At 40.2% G+C, this 19110-nt stretch overlaps 2 protein-coding genes across 15 annotated transcripts; both read left to right on the forward strand.

Annotated features, from left to right (window-relative positions):
- Nucleotides 1–59: 59 nt before the first annotated feature.
- Nucleotides 60–19104, forward strand: LOC111250168 (uncharacterized). Of its 14 annotated transcripts, none has more exons than XM_086989043.1 (10): nucleotides 60–288; nucleotides 9609–9904; nucleotides 10088–10303; nucleotides 12005–12081; nucleotides 12773–12958; nucleotides 14132–14332; nucleotides 14593–14796; nucleotides 15438–15587; nucleotides 17608–17754; nucleotides 18251–19104. In XM_086989043.1, exons 3-10 carry the CDS (start codon nucleotides 10261–10263, stop codon nucleotides 18650–18652), a joined length of 1410 nt encoding a protein of 469 aa, XP_086845169.1. In that variant the 5' UTR covers nucleotides 60–288; nucleotides 9609–9904; nucleotides 10088–10260; the 3' UTR covers nucleotides 18653–19104. The 14 variants fall into 14 exon arrangements, with proteins under 14 accessions (XP_086845169.1, XP_086845172.1, XP_086845170.1 ...); XM_086989046.1 differs by having other exon boundaries at nucleotides 12009–12081; XM_086989044.1 differs by having other exon boundaries at nucleotides 10134–10303.
- LOC111250170 (carbohydrate sulfotransferase 12-like) lies at nucleotides 444–7102 on the forward strand. Its single transcript, XM_022804999.2, has one exon. It carries the CDS (start codon nucleotides 5553–5555, stop codon nucleotides 6600–6602), a length of 1050 nt encoding a protein of 349 aa, XP_022660734.1. The 5' UTR covers nucleotides 444–5552; the 3' UTR covers nucleotides 6603–7102.
- Nucleotides 19105–19110: the final 6 nt, after the last annotated feature.

Genomic DNA, 19110 nt, shown 5'->3' on the forward strand with positions numbered 1-19110 from the left:
CTCCACTGCTATACCTAGATACTCGCGTAGAGCAGCGCATGGTCATTGCATAGGTATAATTAATCACAACTATTCGTTTTAGAGGTATAGAGGACAGATGATATTTCAGCTTTGCAGCGATGTGTAACCCCAAAAAGAGTAAAGGACGTCACATATGAAAGATTCAAATAGTGCTCCAGTGGAGGGCAGCGATCCGCCCACTCGTAGCAGAGTGCACTCGTTCAAGAAGACTGGAACCGCAGATGACAAAGAAACTCAGGCAAAACTTTTTCTGTAGCAAATTAAGAGGTGAATTTATGAAGTTGGACGTTGATAGACACCGGTCGTGACAAAAACGTCTGTTGGTCTTTCTGTCCTCGTGCAAGATTAAGCTTGCACGATTATTCTTGGACACATGTTCACCGAAATGTAATGTAATATTGAAAAAAAGTTTTTTTTTTTATATTGGCCATTTGCTGTGCATCGATTCAATAAGTGCTATAACAAAAATAACAAGTGTAGATTTTAATCCAAACATTATAATCAGAGTGCGCGTCTTAAAACTGTATTGTTTTTGAACCATAATTGATAATTTTGAAAAACATTGAAGAAAGTATGGAGCGCCTTCGGGGCTGACGTAAAAGTTGAAAACAAAAGCGCGAAAAGTCGGAAGCAGCAAAAGTCATATTCAGATAGAAAAAAATTGTGGCCTATACATTCATAGTAGAAAGTGTAATTTGCAAAAAAAACTGTGCTATTGATAAGGCTTTTTTGGTAACCTATCACAAACAGAAATAGATATCTAATTTGACAGTTCGGAGAGGTGAATCTGTGCCTAAAGATAATTAAAATCGTTTACTTCGGGGATGTCCTGGAATAAACAGAAATCACGATGTAACGGACGGATTATACATACACCGATTATAAAGTCGAATATAGATTAGAATATTTGTTTGTCTGTCTGTGACTGCGCCTGGCAATCGAATATTATTAAAGCGAAATAATTTTTTAAAGGGACACAGATTTGAGCGCGATGAAGGTCCGCACTTTTGACTCGCAATGACATGTCATGTCGTCTTATAGGGACTGAACAGAAACCTATGGGCATACTAGTGTTGTTGAAATCTAGAGTTAAGAATGCCATACAAGAGCTCAAACTAACTACTATCAAAAGTGAGCTTGCAATTTTAATTTAAACTGTAAATGTACGACTTATATATGGCCTTTGTCGAGGCCTTCCCATCGCTTGCAGGACAAGCGAAAGGTACTTTCGCAAACTAAATTTATAACTATAGTCGCAAACAAAATTTATAACCAATACGCTGGCAAGGACTTAGTAAATACCTGTCACGTGCCTGATCTCTGATAGAAAACAATTTACGAACATACGATATGTATGTATCTGAGGCTATATTTTACAAGTACGCCTGTAAAAATTGTATTATCCATTGATTTAGCTTTAGTGGGCTAGCTTCAACAACCCTTTCTCGTAGCCACAGTCTTATACTGCATCGCTTTCCTCTGCCTTGCATCCTTATTATAATGTGTATAGATGGTTACTAATGTATAAACATTGTTTGTCCGCCCGTACCTTAACTACGGCTTTTCTAATTCCGCCAATCTAGCTGGCCATATCGTGTGGTCATCAGACCGGACGATATATTTCTATCTATATATTTTATTTATATTTCTTTTTTTTTAAGATATTCAAATCATTCATTGTGAATTTATTTTACGAATATCTATTTGTCTAATAAACATTCCGTTTTTTTTTGCATTTGGTCACCTGGAAATCTACACGGTTCGAACTCTTTTCTGTTTTTTCCATTTTTTTTTTTATTTATTTCGAATTGACTTTCGAGCTGGGAAATAGGTTGTTTTTAAAGGCCGTACTTTTCAAGCGTCGGCGGTACCTACAAAATGGTAGTTTGAAAACAGCGTTTATGCAAAATTCATTAAAGAGATTATGGCACGTAAGCTGCTGCATAGGTCATGAAGCCTTAGAGAAACATTGGGGTCTAAATCCGAACCCAGGGAGCTAGCCGTCTGACGGAATGCCTGACGGCGATACTGGACGTAAAATTCGAAACATAGGGGCCATGTAGCCTAAGTATCAGTTCCTGTGCAACAAAGCGTTATGAACATCATTATATCACTGTAAGCCCTCTTTTTAGGTTTATCTGAGCTGGGAACGCACAGATAAATCGATATTTCTCGTATAACTTCGATTCCTCTTTGATAAATTGTAATATTAAAACGCCTAATATCCCTAGATGAGTGCGAACTTTACATAGAAATATTCATCTTTGCCAGTTACTAAAGGATCTCGAGTCTTCTTAAAATCCAATAAAATTTATTCGTATGGGTTACAGTTCACAATCGGTCGAATCCATTTTCACATTAACGATGTGATATGCTTTACTCTTTGCTATAATGAATAAGATATATTTTTTCACACAATCCCATTTGCTTGTCTAGCTTCCTTCGTTGCGGTTTGCTTCTTTATAGTGATACATACAATGTAGTGCAATAGTTTCAAGGCTAGTTACGCCACCCGCCTTATTTAAAAGCTCACAACATCAATTATTATGCTTCTTTGTGACTGACGTTATTGATTGTTTCAACCTAGCATTCCCTACCTTTGATAACCAGGGAAGCCCAGCAACAAGAAATGCAAAGCTGGTTCTTTGTCAGTTGCTTTCTTCGCCCTCGCTACTTATTTTCGTTGTCATTGTCGGTGTATTGAAGCCTGCCCTCTTGTTCTTGATCTTTCGGTCCTCGTTCGTTGCTGGAGAGTCTTCACTAGAAGTTTTTTCGGCTTTTCTTTCCCCTGTTCCATTTTGCCCAACATCTCGATTCCTTCCTTTCCTTCTCACTTTTCTTTGTACGCTTTCCGCTTCATTTTTCGCCATGTATCTTCTGTTCATGTGTGCTTATATACCTACGTGTCATTTCTGTTTCTTCTTGCAAACAAAGCTCATCGTTCTTTAAGTTTATGTGCTCTTATTTCCACATTAATTTAGGTTGCTGTTACTATGTTTGTTTTGTTATTATTGCTGGCGCCGTCATGGATGCTACTGCCATTTTTATATGCTGGAATCACACGATGAAATCGCATACACATATACAAATGCACGCGCCTTCAACACACGTTCGCTTCATTGTTGATAGCACTGCCTCTTCATTACACCTTTGACCGTGGCGGTCGCTCTTGTAGTCTGTTTCAATCATGGTCGTGGCTATTCTAATACGAGATGACAGTCACGCGCTGATGATCACACAGCAGAGCAACACTACTGCGACTGACAATCTACGTGGCCACGCAAAGGCTACAGAAACTGCTGCGGCTCACAACAGCGTCATGGGACGCAAGGAGCAGCTTCGCGCAAAATATACAGCAAGATGGAAATGAGAGGAAGTGAAGGCAACTGAGTCCACCATTAGTTGCTTATTTTCACCACACTACAACCACTGGTACGAATCAAAGAAATAGTCGTCACTAGCGTTGCAGAGCTTCGTTTCCGGTTCCTTGGGTGCCCGTATTTGGCAAGCTATCGAAGATAGTCCAAGTGATCGGCTTGTCTTCCAGCCCCATAACCTGTTCCTTCCGGTTCGTGCAACGCGAGCCTAGGTTGCATTGACGCTGCTATATCTAATGTCGTTTCGCTGGTCACCATTCAACGCATTCGACTATTGGATCGCCCGAACGTTCGTGCAGGACTGACCGTTTTGTGTTGTATCTTCGCGACTGTTCTGCAGTTGCAGAGCACAAAAGGTCGGTGTTCTCACTACACTGCCAACCGCGCCAAACAAGTCTCTCTGACAAGTTCTGTCTTTTCCACCAAAAAACCGTTGCCCGTCATGGCAACGGTCACCAATTTCTATCTGACACTAGTGAACATCGCTGGCAGACCAGTTACAAGGCATCGCTCGTAGAATCCACAGTGGTGATGTTGCCGGCCACATTTCGCATCGTTCCCGGCTTGAGATCAATGCCAGTTTACTGTTGACTTTTGCTAGATTTCACCAACAACAGCAATAACAGCAATCCTTCGTCGATAACAGCAGCATCAGCAGCAGCAAATGCGCTTCGCCCGCGAGTCTCGCGCGAACGCGACGCTCTCCGCCCCAACCATGGTCTCCCTTTCGTCCCTTAAACGCGTCTGTAGAACTACTGCTGTAACGGCAGTTTCAACAGCGGCAGCGGAAGCTACAGCTTCGCTTGTCGTTCCGTTTGGCGGCTGTTGTCCCCTGCAGACATTCTCCTCGGTGTGATTTTGTGTCAGGTGATGAAACCACCGTTGGCACCTTCACTACGGCCACTGCTTGTGCTGTTTTCATCCACTCCCAGAAGCGGCGTCGTTATGCTATTCATCTAAGTCGAAGCTGGTGCTACAACCGTTCGGCGTCTGTTTTGCGTCTCGGGTATGCGTGAGACGATGCAATGCCATAGGTAGCCGCGGCCGAGACAATATGTGAGCGTTAACCCTGTGAAACTCTCGGTCCATGCGTCTGCCGGTGTGTGTGCGCGTACTTGTGTCTGGCTGATGTGACTACCACCCAATCCAACACTAGCATCTTCCTTTCCTTCGACTCAAGCTGGGTCATCGTCTTCTTCAAGTTTCCTTCACATACGAACTGCGGCGTAGCTGGAACAGCTGCAGCGGCGGCTGCGGTAGTAGCAGCAGACAACAGCAAGAACGAAATGATCGGGAACGACCGAGCCCAGCTGGGCCGTCTTTCGTGCTGAGCGATGGTCACAGCCGGAGCCAGCCAGAAGAACGGGCTGGCAGAGTCGCCCAAGACGTCATCATCTAGGTTAGTTAGCGTGGAAGATCGCTGGAAGTATAATGGAACGGAGGCAGCTGCAACGGAGGTCAAGAAAAACGAGACGAAGTGCACAAAAACTAGTGAACTCGACGGGATCAGCTACCGAGAACTTTTGAACAAAAACTAGTTTGCAAGAATTCAGTAGTGGTAGCTTTATACAAACAGCCTGGATGCCTGATACCGTGTAGGAACCTGTCAGGAAAATTTAAGACGGAGAAAGTCAAGCACAAACAAATTTTTTGGCTAGTACAAAAACTAATAAGATCAGCAGGTTTACCACTTACAATATTGTTATCGATCTGAAATAGAAATTCGTCTCCTTGTTCCATTTAGCAAATCGTATTCTGACAGAGTGCGCTTTACCCGTTGCATTCACGCTGGATTCGCGAGTTCGTCGATATGATGGCAACAAGAGTGAATCGGCTTGCAGAGTTCTTCGTGTGCTTCCTTCTAGGTAATTCGCCCGAAAAACGAAAGATACGCGTGTCAGAACGGCCAATTGGCCGGTGCTGCACCATGGCGATGGAGTGCGGCATAGCGGGTCATCATCAACGAGAGGAGCTCCGTAAGATGCAGCATTGAGCTTTGTTGAAGTGGTCTAAACAGCAGAAACCAGAACGAAGCTTACCAATCGACTCGAATCTCAAGAAAGGCCGAGTCATTGGCACCCGATTATGTTATATATTCAAGTTCTAGTTCTAGTACCTGGGCGCAAGAAGGAATAAGATTTGGACATCGAAGTCATGCGTCGCGATCTTGGAGCTTTGCTAGGATTAACTAGTGTCTTGACACTCATTGGCTACCAGTATGACTTCAGTGCGACAGCTTTTTTTGAGCATCGTTGGTTATACCACTTTAGTGATCAAAGGACGTCACCTCGGTCGGCGCCGGATTTCGGTGGAATAGAAGCGGTTTTGACACTACCAGACTCGCAGGATATCCGTCAGAAACGCGTCCAAAATGTATGCCAGCGTTATCGGGAACGCCTATATCGACCCCATTATCGGGGTCTGAAAAGTAACTTTTTTCCTGATACAATGCGGCCCCGTTATTGTAGCACAGCTGAATGTCCTTTATTAGTAGATATTCGACACAGATTCTTATTCTGTTTCGTGCAAAAGGTCGCCTCAACCACTGTGAAGGCGCTATTCCTTGAAAACTCCATAGGAACGGATCAGTTATCGAGGGGAAATGTCACGCAACTTCATAGGGTCGCTAACGATAGAATTCGACGAGTTGGTCCACAGTTCTACACAAAAAAGAAAATGAAAAAATTCTTTAAGGCGATATTTGTACGGCATCCATTTGAGCGGTTAGTGTCAGTTTACGAAGATAAGGTTGGCCAAGAACCGCAAAAGATGACCTACTTTTATGACAAATACTTTAAACAATTTGCTTCTCGAAAAAATATCACTGGAACATTGAGTTTTTCGGATTTCGTTGATTATCTAATTGAAACGCCCTGGGCTGAATTCGACGAACATTGGATGCCGTACTTCCAGAGGTGCGAAGTTTGCCTGGTTGGGTATGACTTTATTGGTAAACTAGAAACGGCCTCAGAGGATTTCGACGCGATGCTCGACAACGGCCTGACCGATATGAAGTCAAAACTCCGTCGCCTGAATTCACGATATCAAAATGGCAGACTGGACTTCGGTCGCGTGGAGACGTATTTCATACAGCTAGAGCGAAACCAGATTATGGCCTTGTACAGAATTTATCGATTTGACTTTGAGCTATTTGGCTATAACATTCTCAATTTTATCGACACTTTCGATAATGGGACGCCGTAGGGAAGAAGTGTATAGCAGCGCACTTTCTCATTGCTTGTTTCTGTAGTTGCAGGCCGGCACGGTGTTTTATTGACGTTATGATACGTGCTTATAACGTGAATTCTCTCATTGAGATATGTGAGTGTATCAGTTATTTGAAACAGAGGGAAATATCGTTGAAAGCGAGTACTGCTGTAACGGGTCCTTCCTTCGAATTTTACCGAATTGTTATTAAGCAAAATTCTAAATTACAGGCTCTACGACCATGAACTGTGCATCGATGTTATGCATTATGTAGGCTATTAGTAATATTCGATGGTTGCAACATGGTTTGTTGTTTATCTTTCAGAGATATTCTTTGTATTGGATCGATCATACATACATACACAGTGACTGTAGCTAAAAAGTTTACAAAGTGTTGGTATACACCTTTGTATAATAACAGTGATAATTCTGATCTGAAAATACAGCCGAACCATATGCTAAACTAGGCAAAAATATATTTTTTTTCATCACGTTTAGCTTTACGCGACTTTGCTATTTATCGTCAGACTGTATCGCATGTGATAATAATTAAGATAGACAGGCTCGGAGCTGCTGCTTCAAGTGGCACCAACGACCCACACAATCCGACAGTGGTTTTTATTAACAAAAAATATGCATATAAACAAATACCTATTATATCTTGTAGTGACAACATATTTACAAAGGTTTGTTAGTTATATTGTTGTACCCGTACAATTAACAGTTAACATTTTTTTCTTTTGAATTCCATAAATGTTTGTCTGTCTTCTTTTTCGTTTTAAATGTGCTGGTAGCAGTAACTAGTATGACAATTAATTATAATAGTACGATGTTATGATTTTTCCCCCGATAACAGCTCATCAGATGTTTGTGATGTTGTATAGTAGTAATAATAACAATAACAGTAATTATGATAGCAACGATTTTAAAATATACCCGTTAACAGCCTAGCATCAATACCCCGTAGTTAATTATGGTAAAAGCATGCCAATATATACAATGATAAGATAGTTATTTTACGGTGACCATAGGAGAAACACAAACAATGCTGTGCAATAATGCCACAATCAAATGTACTATAATTCTCTTATCTATCCAGAAATACATATTTAATTATATTTATATTATTATAGATATTATATCAAGACGTAATATCAAAAGGCTACATATTATTATATCTATAAACGCATACATCAAGTATATTATGATTTCAGAACATGCCTGAATATTATGTATTGTGTCGTCAAATGTAGTGTGAATATGACGAGAACGGTTGTGAGAATGATTGTGTTATCCATTTATTTGACTACGTAATGTAATGATGTATCCATATCTCAGTTTTAAACTGCTCTGGATAATAAAGATAGTGGATGTTAATAATAAAATTAGTAATGATAAATCTTTGAAAAGGCTTTTTGAGCGCTTGTAAACTAAGGGTACTATATGGTACTACTAAGTGCTAGACTTCGTTGTCTACGAGTCTTCCACACACCGGTCAGCTACCGAAGTGACCCCTGGCGGCCTGGAAAGTCCCCGGAATGGAGGTCACAGACCGCTTACCGAGTGAGCAAAGCCAGACGCAGCTGTGTTTCCAAAGATCACCTTCTCATTTATAATAGATGCCTAAATACTTGTTCGTTAACAATAAGTGTAGATATCCGGCGACCTGACCACCATCTGATACAAAGATAGACGAAATTAAACAGATATGAGTACGACCGATACGAATCGAATGAATACCCTTATTGGATTAAAAAGTATCGATTAGCTTTCACTGCTAAAGGCCAACGTCGGACTGAACCTGCGACTTTATACTAGGTTGCTCATGCTGTGGTATTGCCAAGTCTCCCTAAGGACACTTGCACATAGATTTCAAACAAGTGTCAGACCATTTCAAATGAACTGATACGGAACGGGTATCACTTCAAAGGCGAGGCCAGACCGAAAACAATGTAAGACCTAGACAAAAATCAAGTCCCTCTCCCGCCATCTTGTTCTAGTATAGGAAGTTGTACTTTACGAAAATACGCCTAGTGGTTTTGCCCCACTTAGGATTATCACTGATTTTCAAGAAAAATTACGTAATGTTGCCATCCGCTAAAGTGCACCTGAGCTAGAGTAGAACAGATCGCTGAATTCTTACCAGGACGATACGCCGACGCACGCGTTGCTCCTTGTCTCGGCCAAAAATTTAATAAGTAAATGACCGTACTATCTGTATTCATCTGCTTGAACACAACCCAATTTAATGTGGCTTCTTTACAAAGCTCCAGGAACACCTAAAAGAAAACCGTTTTGAGACGATGAAAAAGCGGTAACAAACAAGAATAGAGCTGGGATCTATTCGTCCTATTCAGTTCAAAAAGGCTCAGGCAAACTACAGCACATGTGCATTGAACGCGGCCAGTGTTAGTGTAACGGGAAATGGTTATTTGAGGCGTGTGCTGCTGACTCTGAGCTAAATTACCCATATACTTGTGCGTGCTAACTGCAATTTAATTACCAGTTGAGTTAATAGATGGGAAAGAGGCTTACACATGCTGATAGCGACAGTAGCAGGAAGGCTAACGCAGTTACGGTAGTGGCTCAAGGACGTTTAAGTTTAACGATAACGGATGAGATTATTAAGTTTAATGCCGTGCACATCTGAAAAGGATGAGACGTACATGTATCTAAGTTAAGGCTTTACACAGCGAAATGTTTGCTGATAAGATTCCCATCGACATGACATGACTTTTCTGATAATACTAATAACAAATTGCCAGAATTATACTTGTTGATTATGAGAAATGAGTTAAATTCACGCTACAACGTTACTTTGAATGATCGTAATCGACTGTTTGTATCTCTGGAGTACGTTGATCAGCTGAGTTATTTTTCAAACTTCGCCTTTCTATATGTTTGTGGTGTGCGCCTCAGCATGAATCGGTCACGAGAATCTCGATAATTAGACTCGTATAGGCAAGTACCCTGACTTGCGCGTCTGCATTGTCTCACTTCCAGATTTGGCCGCAAGCAAGTTCCAGTATCTAGAATACGTGTCGAGCGAAATTTTTTGTGATTCATGCTTAATTTTAAGCAAACAACGAAGCCGATACGCAAGAACAATGTTTTGAATCTGCGATTACAAAACATCGTCCGAATATGAAACTATTATGTACCAACAGAAAATGTTATAAAGCAATACAACGATATGAACAAAATAACGATATGGGTATTAGTTTGTGTATGGCATCATTTGGGCTTTACGGATATTTAACGTGGTTTGCTATATTCGCCTTTTCAATCATCGACGTAAGGTAAGAATACCCGTAATACATCAACACCTTATGATTGTTAACCAAGTGCGAAGTTATCCTATTATGTGCAATTCCTAAATCAGTTAATAGTGGTCGCCTCAGAATCTTGGTTAGAAATTAGTTTTTTGTTATTTTTATTGCTGCTACTGCCGGTAGAAAATCAGGTCTCTTGTTGCTTGCCAGCCGATCCTGAAGTATTTTTTCTTATATTGGCTACCACGATATTGAGGCCAACGGAATCCACACCGGCGGTGTCGTCGACACAATGGACCCTTTTGAAGCCTTCATAATTTCTGCTAACAGCAGCTAGAACCGTTGAAGGAACTACTTAACTACTCGTCGTTAAAGCCTCTGTAATGTCGCTCTTATGCTGCACATCGACGATACTGAAACGCACAGGTGAGCAGAATGCGCTTACCACGTTCGCAGATTTCAGTTCAGCGCTCCGCAGTTCAACACAGTTGAGAAATTCTGAACTAGTGTTGATGCTGCTACTAGGGCTCAAGTTCTGTTCACAGTTAATTATGAAAAGGAAGTGGGGTAGCACTTTGACTTAACTCCGACGACGGGCAAATGGCCGCCAAATACATAGTTGGTGGACTCGAAATACGAGTCCTGTCAATGTTAGCGTTGTTGCTGCTGCTGTTGTTGTTGTTAGGGTGTTTGTTATTGTCGGGTAGTATCGGGTTCAATGCAACGATAAGTGAACGAAGCCTACCGAACATGAGCCACCACTTAGATGTCTAAGCCGATCAGAACATTAAGAACCCGCTCGACAAACATTGACAACCCGGAGAAACATAGAGTAAACACGAAGTCAGTGGAGTCAACACCATCTCATCAGTAGCGAAGGTAAAGGCAAAATCGCAATAATGTTAGAAGCAATGGTACTGCTCTGTAGGTTTCACTATAGTTGTATCACCATTGTAACAATCTAGCAATACTCGCGCAACTTTCCACGATCTGCTGCTGATCTTTGTTATTGCGGCCGCTGTTACAGCCTTTGGTGTCTCTGTAGTCATCGCAAGCGTCGTTACCACCGGAATTCATCGGCGGTTTTTCTGTCTAGCTGTGGTGTTATTCTCGGCATGCGTTTTTATTTAGTCACACTTCTGATTCTGTGGCTATAGCTCGTGCCGATGCCAGATATAATGCCCATTGGTCTTCCTCGCAGTAATAATGGAAAGCTATGGAGCCGCGCGTATTCATGGTGTGAAGGTGATGGGACATAAGCCGACTAGGAGAACCTGATTCATAGGAGAACCTTAGACTAGATAGAAGGATTTTTCCTTTGGCAATCGATGCTGACGACCATGACGATGTATCGCCGGTCGCAATTTTACTGAAAAACGCAGCGCGTCAAATGTCACTGCTTCCTATTTTCGTTGGCTGTTTTGCTTTTTGCTTTTGTTGTTTGCCACGGTGCTGACGACTATCGTGGCTAAACGAAACCTTGGTTTACCGCTGTTATGAAATTGTCATATTGCTGCTAATCTATTGCTCACTACCTGGCCAGCTATAGCAGTGCCAGACAACGTCCAGCGCCACCTTGTTAACAGAGCCAAATGTGTTTTCGCATAGTCGAGGCTTAATCAGCACCGATAATGGCTACAAAAAGAGGAAATCTGCCGAAGGAATGAGGACCAACCAATAATCTAGTTGAACGTTCCCTGTAGATGACTTTTCTGCAAAACAACACAGCCTCAGGATTAGATTTGCCACTTTTTTAGAGCTAATTAACTGTTTGAAGATGTTAGAATTTCGTGTGGCCACCGTCGTCGTATTATCGATTCCTTCTTGTACGATACTCAAACCGTAACTATTGACATTGGCATGCTCAGCACTAGGAGCTGTAGCTGCCGTAATACTATAAAATTTCAATCATTAGGTGTTCCCCGTATAATTCTACGGGATAAGCTTCCAGGTCTTTTTGATAAATCTGATTTTGTAATAATAATAATAATAATAATAATAGTAAAAATATCAAGTAGACATTTTGGAGTAGATTACTGCAAGATAACCGCTTGCAGTGACCCCGTAATTATCGATCGGTTCGTGATTCGTCACTATCGTTTAACGAAAGCCTCTCTTGCTTTCAAGACAGATGCGAATCTGCAACGGTGAATGTTCATCAATATACATCGCAAAGCAAGCAGACGGCGCAGGAAAATAACATGGTAATCCTAGTGTCCAAACTGCTAGGTCACAATAATTACTAGTGTTCAAATATATATTTTCCTAAGATAGATTCTGTTTCACCCAGCGCTGTAAATTCAATAACGTAACACAAATTTCTTTTAATAATTTCCAAAAAGACCTTTCCTGGGATCTACTGCGACTATTTTAAGCTTATATAACCACAGTTTTGGGTTAGGTATTAATTTTTAGGGACTTCAATTTGCCCAATTCAAGATGCCCATTTTCGACAGCCACATCACCTCTGAGATAGATTTCCTCAAGTGAGAATATCTTCTTTTTGGCTGTTCGGATAGAAGTGAATAGCTACTCGAGCGCATATAAATTACGTAGTTTCAATTTCCATTGTCGTCAACAAAAATGATAACGTGGCACAATTTAATACAGTTAAATTCATTTTTTATTGTAGTAGCCAACCATTTCATAGAGAGGTTGACAACGAACTATTACAGACAGGAGTTAGTGTAGAACCATTAAAACACTTGACAAATGTCATACAAATTGTATGAGTTTAGTTGATAACCAATCACGATCTAAATATAGTTTGACAAACAGTAATTTAGACAAAAATCTTAGTGAATAGCTAACATAAATGGAAAATTATATTGAAACACTTATTTTACAAACAACGTACTCTTAATATGAATAACAACTCTGCATTCGTTGATCTAGAATGGTGTCGTCATATTCAGTGATCTTGCCTCAACTGGACGACTTCAAAAAGTTTTGCTACAAGTTCTACGCCGCCGAAAAGAGGTTTCACGAATCAAGCGCCTGTTTCAGGTCCCTGCGTTAAAGCACACACTGTCACAACGGAAAGAGTGGACTGACCTGACAGGAAACCTATTGGTACCTGATGTATCATTGAATCACCCAATTTCACTAACTGCTGTTGTAGTTACCTTGTATCTCATTAATTTTTTTACAGTCAAAACCTAATATACCTATGTTACAACAAAATTACCTTAGCCGGGTGCAAATTGATTGTGGTAAAGGAAATAGTGACAGGTGAAATAATGCACACGGTATGACCCACATACGTAGTACCACTCGCTGTTGCGATCATAACGTGATACAACTGTGTGGGACTGTGCGTTGCGTGCTTTAAGCTAAGAGTGTTCGATGGTCCAAAGTGCTTTTGGCTAATGCGTGGTCCTGGTGAAAAACCAGGTTACCTTTATACACAGCTGCGGCATTCATGTCAAGTTTTCGCGAACAGGTGTCCTTGATTTTGTACGTCTTTAGTAAACATCAAGTTTATCTAGTCGTCTGGAACCACGCTGGTTCAGTCAATACCTTAAAAACGATATACAAACGACTTTTCCTTGCTATGTCTGCACATGATATCAGATTGAAGTCAATCATTAAGGTATACCCATTCAACTCCTTGAAGTTACTGCAACATAGTACTGTATAATCGATCCGGTATTCTCATGACTTCAAATCACAGGTTCAAGTACTAGCTCCGGCTGTGTAATAGATCGTTGAGCCATTTTAAATAAGCATCTCGGATCGTATGAATTGTTGAAAATTTGTTATTGAAGACAAAGATTTGATCACAAGCTATTCGAGGCTTGAAACCTACCCTTTAAAAAAAAAACTGCGTGAGAATGGCTTTCTAGAGGACGCGTTGTAAAATGTAGTCACTTAAGGTTTGGCACATGCACGACCCTTTTTAAGTGCGATCGTGACAGTGACTATGTTATACCGTAAAAACGGCGCAGAAAAGGTGTAATTTCGTTAGACATCCGTACAGCTTCTAGTAAGTTACTATAAATCGGTTCTCATTTGTATGTAGCCTCTTCTATGAGCGCTCGTTCTGATCTATTTATCTTATGTAACCACTGTTAATTACGAAGAATGATAAAGGCCCGAAATGTCAGAAGCACCTAAGTCGTATTTAGCTGCAGGCAGGCTCTCTACTCTAAATTCATTAGCTTATTTCTAAAATTTCCAAAACTACTGTCGACAGACTTCTGCCCTACCCTGTACCATATATATAAATTTGCAACCGCGCATTTGTTCATTAAGCATGATAACGATGGCTCTGCGAACGATGCCGTAGCGCCTGCACCGTTTCGAGAAAATCCACCATCGATCGGAAGGCTCCAAGACGCTCTTCGGATGAAGCATACGTACTACAGGCCAGCACCAGGAAATAAAGAACCAGAGTGGGAAAATTACACTGCGATTCCCGTGGTCGAACTGATCTATAAGAAAAAACACCCATTGGTACATCATCCTTCATTCGGTTTTCTCACGTTTGGCAGTCGTTATAAATAATAGTCTCACTATTTGCGGTATTCTGAACCATGAACTACGCCTTGCCCTTGCTTTGCTTTATAGTTAACTTACAGGGTTTACATTCACGGTATATGAATATGCTTTTTAGGATATACTCCCCTTTGCTCTATGGCAAGCGAGTAAACCCATGGGATAAGGTATCTCCTTTGAGACGTTAAATGCTTACTCTGTTTTTTGACAATTAAAAGGACGAAGCCGTTTCAAAAGCTTTACCGTCAGCCGCTCCGTTTAACATAGCCGACATTCTAGGCGCATGGGCGTCAATCTTTCGACTTCAAAATCTCTTTAACGCTCCTCCAACTGTGCTGCCGGCGGAACCAGAAGACGAGCCATCAAAAGAGGAGAACTACATAACTGCTGTCGCTACGGCGGTTCCTCACGATGATTCCAAGGTGCTCAATATATCATTCGCATATTTAACCCCGTCCCAAAAATAAGGGTCGATGTTGTTCGCTTAGAACCTATCCATTTCCCCTTGCTAGCCGTTTATCAAATACACTCAGAATTAGCAGCGAACTTTTCGCATTGCGATAGGGTTCCTTCTCACGCTATTTTTTGAATTATTTTGCTCATTACAGTTTGGTATCCTGACTAGCCTACTGTTGTCTATTAGGCCTTTCGATGTAGTATTGTAATAATAGTTCCATAAACTTCCCCAGTCAAAAAGTACATAATAAAAAAAATCGTCAGGGCTAAAAGACCGCTCTGGCGCAAGTTTTTTCCTATAAGTTTAATTAATACGGGAACGATGATATCCTAATTTGTGCTCGGTAAATTATTTATTAAACCGTTGTTTTATATTAACTGCTAACTGCAAAAGGAATAATTACCTATTGAAGTGTTTTAAATAAGAAAATAGGAGAAACGATAGCACGTAGCTAGATGGAGGGTGGTCAGGAACTAATGGGACTAAACGTTTTTAAACCCTATAGTGTTCCTTATTCTCAGATTCGCCAGGAGCGGTGCGCCCTCTATACCGGTTACTTGAGGAAAATTAACCGTTTAACGCTTTACTTCTGTTTTGATTAAATAGGAAAACAATACTTCACTGTCTCTGCCTCCATTCCAAATCGATGTCCCGTTAATATCGCGTAATATCGCGAGGCAACAACTTAGACCAGACAATATATTGGCTGAAAAGGAACTCCATTTCTTCGAACCCATCAATGAGGCCAATTTACTGGTATTCGATTGCGCAGTTCTTGTCCTCAGCTCCATTCTTATTTCTACTCATAGCTATTTTCCTTCCGTGTCGTAGTACCGTGTTAATAAAGGATTGACAGGTTATACTTAACATATTTTTTTTAATTGTTATATTGTTATTGTTGCATATTAAGATAAATATGTATGTAATAAGCATTTTTTGTCAAATGTTTAAATTACGACAGTGAATATAGTAGTTCAATTCAAAGTAGACAGTAATTGTCTATTCTTTACGGAAATCAATACGATCAGGCAGGCTTTTCATAGATTGCTTTTTTCTTTTTATATATTTGAATGCTTGGACGAATGGATGAACTAGTAAGCAGCAATATGCGATTTGATTTTTCCCATGACTAAGAATATAATAGAAAAGAAGCTTGAAGGTGTAAGTTTGACATTGGTTCGATGCGTTTTTCTCTTATGATACACTATGTGGCGTGAGTTACCAGTATTAGTTGGTTCGAAATGGTCGCTTCGCAGTTTTTCCGAAATTCAAAGCTGCATGAGGCGTATCAATGATAATTGTATTTTATATATATATATATATATATATATATATATATATATATATATATATATATATATATTAATTGTATTTTACACTATACAGGTGTGCATAAAACTAGTCATCGACGATTCGTTACAAATATCTTGTTTGCAATGGAGCAATACAGACTCATGCTGTGCTTATTTGCGGCTTCCGACCATATATGCTTCGGAGATGGTGTAGCTGGATTTTGCTAGTATAATAGAGCATCGGTACATAAATAGAAAAATAGAGTAAAAATAGATTAAAAAAAAATAGGTAAAAATAGAGACAGCATTATTGCCTATTAGCTATACTAGTTCTTACTTTATTCCTTACTTATTGAACTACGCAAAACTGCAAAGAATTCCCTCAAAGGATACAGGAATCTGCGGAAGCTATAAAGGAGTACGTAAAAACTTTGAAGATGCATTGGCAATCGCTTCTGAGCGACGTTTAACGTTTCTATAGATCCAATGATCGACGACTTAAAAAGCATTTACCAAACAATCACAAGCGAATCTGACGAAGTTCGTCAGTTAAAAAGTTACAGTTAAAAACTTTTTAAATTAGCTAGGCTAGAAAAATGATCCTTCATAAAATACAGTTAGATATTTCATTCTACTTTTTATACAGTTCTAGCGCTTTTACAGCTGCTGGGCAGTCATATACGTATACGCGTGCTCATATGTATTTTCTTTATCAATGGCTTCTCGAAGTAAATCGATAATGGGGTATGCTTGCCCATCAGTTGTCATTTTTAAAGCACAGAAAGCCCTGTAATCACATGTATTTAGGTCGGGAGAATAAGGATGTCCAAACTAACACTGGATATTCCTGTGCTCAATGAAATAAGTAACTGAGGCACCGCAGTTGGTTTGGCGTTATCGTCATATACTAAAAGATGCTTTCGATTGTCCTGCCAACCGCCTGTAAGTCTCCTGAAGAACTTGGAGTAGAGGGCTGAATTCGCTGTTTCATGTTCAACTAGTATTTCGTAGTACCAGATGCCGCTGATGCCCACTGCAAGTGTTATCATCACCTTATGTCCGAATCTACTTCGCACTGCCACTGAATCCGATTTTTCTGTCTAAAGCGACGCCATTCTGTCACCTGTTTACGCTTCTGCTGGCAATGGAGACTGCACCATGACTCGTCTATGGTGGCCGTATGCGATTGTACTAGGATAATATCACACGCTTTTTCGGCTGGTTGGAAGCCATTTCACGGGGGACCCATTTTTCCAGTTTTTACAAGTTTTTAGAAAGCTTAAGTATTTAACAGCCAAATTTGGCCTCCCACTAACGCGTAGTTCAAGAACTATGTAATTTCAAAGTCCGCCAAATTCGTTTATAATAGCTTAATAAATATAATAGTAGTAATATTTAATTTGTAATTAATAATAATAATTAATAAATATTAATTAATTCCTATATATATGAACTGGTCATTAACCATGTTTTCATGTAATTAGCACGACTTTGAAGTCCCAAACGATGCTCCATCAGTTTATCGACTTCACGAAAACCCCGTACCACTACGCAATTTCCTGCAGGGACCCGTGACTGGAAATAAGCTACCAGCTGCCAAACTAATTCCTCTTAACGAAAGAAATCTAGTGGTACTGTTCAACTTGCTCTTTATTCACCTTTAACACATGGCAACACTTCTCGTTCTCAGTCTTCTTACGTGTCGTTTCCTTTTCGATAATTGCATACGTTTTCATGAACTGATGAGTAATCGTAATTAGTATATGTTGAAACCTAATGTCAACTAGTTGGCCAACAATGATGGTAGAGTTTCCATGACTTAGGATTTCCCAACAGCGGTTATTTCTTTTAAAATATTACCTAAGCAGTTTATTAATTGGGTATTATGCCTCCTAAATAATGTCCTATCAATCACCCGGCTTCAAAACGACTCTCAACCGACAAGAAGTTCGTCTGATTTCAGTTTCAGGAACTCTAATCATCGCAACATTAAAGATCTTCCGGCAACCCCCCTTGATGTAATCTACTTTATTTTTCGGTCACTGACACATCTTTTATTAGTTAATACATTACACATAAAAAAATCTATTTTAATCGTGCGCTATTGTGTTTCTGTTAAATTATAAGGACAACATCGCTCAAGCAAGGTATCTCATCCCGGCTGCCCCTTCCGCCAAATATGAGCTGCTTCAAGACCGTTACGAAGGAAGTCTCGGATACAAACTCAACGAAAACAGTCACCAGCTCGCAGTTGAACCAAGTGGCTCCATCGTGTCCATGTTCAATGACGACAAAGCACAGGAACTCAAATATATTTTGCTGATGCTATCGGTTTGCATGATCCTCTTAACAGTTGTCCTCTACACAGTCCTTTTCTACCTGATGATTGAGGTTCGTCACACAATATTCACTCTACTTGTTATGCGTTATTGTAGTTACACAAAAAAACCTCTGACAATCAACAACAAACGTCTTGGTTACCAGCAATACTTTTGCGTCCCCATTGTTATGCGTGTCTGTCATTGCTGAATACACACAGGAAATAATCACCACATTTACAAAAACTGCAATCACTGAATGTACTGATGTTTATTTCCGTTGTTTGTATAACATAACTGCTTACATGCACCTGATAGAAAGGAATTTAACGCTCTTTTATAATATTTAGCATAGGACACATTAATTCAAATATCTTCTGTGTCTATTCTGTCGACTCTAACAAGATGCTTCTACCTATTGCACAGCTTTCCATTTGCTGCATGATGAGCTGCTTAATTTGTCCATTTTGAAGTATTTGCCCACCGTCGAATTCGTTGCGATGTTTCACGGCAACGGCTGTAACGACTTACCGGTGACTTCCGACCAGATAATCGCATCTTTCAGCTAAAGTTGCTGCGTGTCCGAAGAATGGTTTAGCGAGGAGCTAAACGTCATGCGCTAAATTTAACGCAAAATAAAGTTATCACATATATTGGCCTCAACATGTT

This window comes from Varroa destructor, unplaced genomic scaffold (assembly GCF_002443255.2).
Source record: "Varroa destructor unplaced genomic scaffold, Vdes_3.0 BEIS01000004.1, whole genome shotgun sequence".
Lineage (NCBI taxonomy): Eukaryota > Metazoa > Arthropoda > Arachnida > Mesostigmata > Varroidae > Varroa > Varroa destructor.